Raw genomic sequence first — 4,152 nt, forward strand, 5'->3', positions numbered from 1 at the left:
TTCTGTACCCAAATTTCTTCAATTTATCATGCTCTTCCTGCGACAAATGTGTTTCCTGTAGATATATTACATTGGCATTAAGCTTTCTCATTTTGAGTATCACTTTGCTTCTTTTAATTGGGTTATTCATCCCATTGACATTCATTGACACCAGCGTTATATTCCTCATCTTTTCACTGTTAAGTTTTGCTTTATTTTTGGCTTATCACTATCATAGCATCCCACACTAACTCTAAGAACTTGGAACAAGATAACAAGAAACTTAAGAGAAACTGAAAATACGTATTTCTTACCCACAGCGTCCCTGTGGTTCGTGGGGTATATCCCTTTCAGATTAGGGGCCCCCGTGAGATCCAACATAGGTTCCTTAAGAAAAAAGAAAAAAAAAAGAAAAGAAAACCTACCACTTTCCGGTCTACCTTGCCTTGAAAAGTAACAGAGTAATGAACCTTTAGTTTCAGAGTTCTACTGTTCAGTCATTTCCACCGGATTCAAATGTTTGTATCCTCACTTATAAGTTCTCGGTGTTAGATCGCTGCCATCCCAATGCATTTTGCAGTCGCTCCTCCAGCATCGTGCTTTCCCCGCTCCGCTGCGGCACCTCCACCTGTATTCCTCTCCTCCTTAGCTCTTCCGCCGCCGCCCGGCCACTGTCATATGTCCTGGCGCCGCTCTCCCAGTGGATCCTGATTCTGGTCAGAGGCGTCTGGAAGCGAATTCCTCTCTCTTTTAAGGCTTTCTTAATTCCAGCGTATTCCTTCCTCTTTTGAACCACGTCGGCAGCGTAGTCATGATCAAAGAAAAGCTGCTTATCCTGATGTACAACCTTTTTCTTCCACGCTGCCTTCAGCACCATCTCCTTGGTTGAGAACTGAAGAAAATTAACCACCACCGATCGCGGTTTTTCTGGTCCGGGTTTTGGCACCAGAGCTCTGTGCGCCCGCTGAATATTTAGAGCAGAATCCGGCGGGAGCGAAAGCTCAGCTCTCAACAAGTCCTCCACACACTGCAGCACAGAGTTTCCTTCAGAGCCCTCTTTTAGGCCAAAAATGCGAATGTTGTTCCGTCGGCTACGGCCTTCCAAGTCAGCCAGTTTCGTCTGAATATTCCGTTGTTGCTGAAGCGACTGGATTAGAGCGTCTTTTGCGGCCAAATTCCACCTTTCCATCTCTTCCAGTCTTTTCTCAGCTTCTTCGAGTCTGGTCTCATGGCTAGCTAGCTCGTTCGCAGTTTCTGCCAGCTTTGTATTAATGTCTTTCTTGAAGCTGTCGAATTCGTCCTTCATTTCTTGTGTGATGTCTTTCTTAAACGTGGCAAACTCTGTTTTAAACTCTGCTTTAAGTGAGTGAATTTCCTTAATGATGTCCTGGAAGTCTGCGTGAGGGTGGCTAGCTACATCTCCTTCCATCTGCTCGCCTTGCACGCTGTTCTCGGACATGTCTGCGTTGCCCCCTCTTACCAGCTCCACTTGTTTCACAAAATCCTTAATGTTTCCTTGTCTTTTTGACCTTCTTCCACCTTCCATGGCATTTATTACACGGTTTAGCGGTGGAAATATTCGAATTCTGGTTCTCTTTCGAGTTTTGACCGGGAGCTGCAGGTTTATGCTGCCATCTTCCTTACGTCCCCCTAGTGGTCCCCTCAAAGTCTTATCTTAATGAAGTATTGCGATAAAGTTGTAATTCATTATGTTGGACTGGTGTAGAGCAGGCTGTGGTGTTCATGGGCACTCAGACTGCGATGTGAAAAGAAGATAAATGAATGACTCCATGACCCAGTTTGGAAGAAGATGTTATTTTTATTGGTTAAGTGTGAAAAGTACACAAAGGAAGGAAGAAACCATAAAACAAATCAGAAGCCTTTCACCTTACTACCTTAAATTCAACATGCTGGTCTATACTCACTGACACTCAGTCACAGGGGCAATATAAGACAATGGAATAGATAAAAAAAACCACATTTCCATTACTCAAGCAATAATTGGTGACTCTCCATTATAAAATATGCAGTAACATTAGCTTAAGCCTGTAAAGCTTCATCCATGAAATAATTGCCAGAAAATTAAAATTTTCTGAAAGTGGAGGATTTATTGAACCTTCTGACAAATTAAAACAAAAAGAAATTAAATGTTCATTTGAAAGTATAAGATTTAATTTTCACAATTTTTTACACCTGTGTACTATTCTTCAGCATGGCAAAAAGAATTTTAGGGCAATTTTTAACAAAAATAACCAAAAAAAATCTATCACAGTGGACTTTAAAGCCATCTCAGCATGTGTTACCATAACGCAAGAGGGGTTGCAGGTACATCTATAGTCACAGCAGCTGAAAATCTGCTTCCTGTGTCCCTGAAATGATTACAAATTGTTCAGTTAGAACAAAATATTTTGGTCAGAATGTTTTGTGTACTCTAAAACAGCATCTATTTAAGTTGCCCCTTCAGATCACAGTGTGGGATGTTTAGAGAAGGAGAAACTTAAACCTGGCGGGCTGCAAAAAGCAATATTTGCTGCTCTACGATCGAGCCAGCTTGTAACTCTCTGCCTCATTTGATCACTAAGGGGCAGCAGAAATAAGCTCTACTGCTGACACTGAACTGGAATCAACGCAAAATATTAATTTCTCTGTGGGAGATTTGTGGTTATTTAGCTGCTACATGCTCTTTGCATGTTTGAAGCCAGTGTACTTCGGATTTATTAAAATCTTTCAAGGCTGCAAAACTATGAAGAAAAAATACTCAGAGCTGAAGAAAGCCAATGAGTCAGTAATAACTCTCTGTGATATCATCACCACAGGGTTCATCATGTGACAGTATGTCAACATCAGTGACCAAGCCCACGACTATCACGACATTTAGCTTAAATCCTGGTTGGTGCTCAGGTATGCATTGGTATCACATGACTTGATAAAACACCAGTAAACAAAAAAAGGTCTGTAGCCTTTAAAATTGATCTGAACAGTGAGTCATGCAGTGAAATTATCCCAGGATGTTCTCCACATGTGAAGGTGGTTAGAATGTGGTGTTTCCTACCTTCTTCTAGTTTTCTTTGTCCTCTGAAGTTGGGATGAAGGACGCAGGTCCTGAAGGTAGTGCTGGCTTGCGGAGGAAAGGATATGTGAGTTTTTCCCTCACACAGTGCTGGTAGGTTCGGTCACAGTCAAATCCAATTGGACAGCAGTGGTAGCCATCCAGACAACATTTGCCCTGCAAGAAACACTTTTAGTCTCTCAAAAGAATAATTATCATAGCTGCAAACTTGCTTCATGTCAGTGGAAGATAAAGGGAATTTTATTAAAATCATGTGTCTTATTGCACAAGAGTGTTTAGGCTGACTCACAGGAGAGTAGGGACAACAGGTCCAGCCTCCTTGTGGGTGTCTGCAGCAAGTAGTGCCATCAGGACAGTAGGTGTAACTGTCACAGTAGACCACTGAAGTCTTTATTTGATCTGGGACGTGGCTCTCTTTAAGCTCCTGGAGTGGAGTTCCAGGCAGTTCAGGGGGGGCTGGTTTCTCTGCAGCTTCCTTCTTCACCATGGGTATGGTCAGCCACGGCTGGTCTAATTTCTCACAATTCATGGTAACCAGGTTACAGCGATATCCTGACGGGCAGCAGTGGAGCAGGTCGCTACAGCACATGGCCTGCAAAGTAAGTAAGACGAGCAGAGCTTTTTAACAACCAACAATCAAGTTACTGCACTGGCAGAAAGTTTCTGACTTACATTTGGATATGGGCAGCAGGCATATCCGATATTAGTCTTGCAGCAGGTGGCAGTGTCTGAACAAGTACTCCCATCAGGACACATAGAGCATGAAGCAAATCCCCACAGAAACACACCGAATGACAAACACAGAGTGATCCTCAACATCTGGAAGACAGAATCAACATGACTTTGCAGATTTTTTTCTTTCTGAACTAAAAAGGTCAGAGTTTGTAACTTTAATGTGACACACTAAAGTCCAATGTTACCTTGAAGAAATTCAGTGAAGAAATTCAGCAGCTTCCTGTGATGCCTTTCACACTTTCCCCTCTGCTGTATCACACACAGCTCTATATAGTACAGGTCAGACACTCCCACTGAGTAAGAATGAAAGATTAACTTCACGTAACACCCCTCTATCTCGTGACTCTCATATTAAGACAGACAGGTTT

General features: G+C 42.5%; 1 protein-coding gene across 1 annotated transcript; it reads right to left on the reverse strand.

The window, feature by feature from the left end:
• Positions 1-1,784: 1,784 nt before the first annotated feature.
• On the reverse strand, positions 1,785-3,896 carry LOC146643999 (progranulin-like). The gene is made up of 4 exons (XM_085396872.1): positions 3,722-3,896; positions 3,339-3,641; positions 3,032-3,205; positions 1,785-2,348 (listed from the first exon to the last, which is right to left on the reverse strand). The coding sequence occupies exons 1-3, from the start codon at positions 3,866-3,868 to the stop codon at positions 3,038-3,040; spliced, it is 618 nt and encodes a 205-aa protein (XP_085252998.1). The 5' UTR covers positions 3,869-3,896; the 3' UTR covers positions 1,785-2,348; positions 3,032-3,037.
• Positions 3,897-4,152: the final 256 nt, after the last annotated feature.

The sequence above is a fragment of the Rhamphochromis longiceps genome, linkage group LG22 (genome assembly GCF_057381845.1).
Source record: "Rhamphochromis longiceps isolate RC_006_pf linkage group LG22, R_longiceps_female_GT1.1, whole genome shotgun sequence".
NCBI lineage: Eukaryota > Metazoa > Chordata > Actinopteri > Cichliformes > Cichlidae > Rhamphochromis > Rhamphochromis longiceps.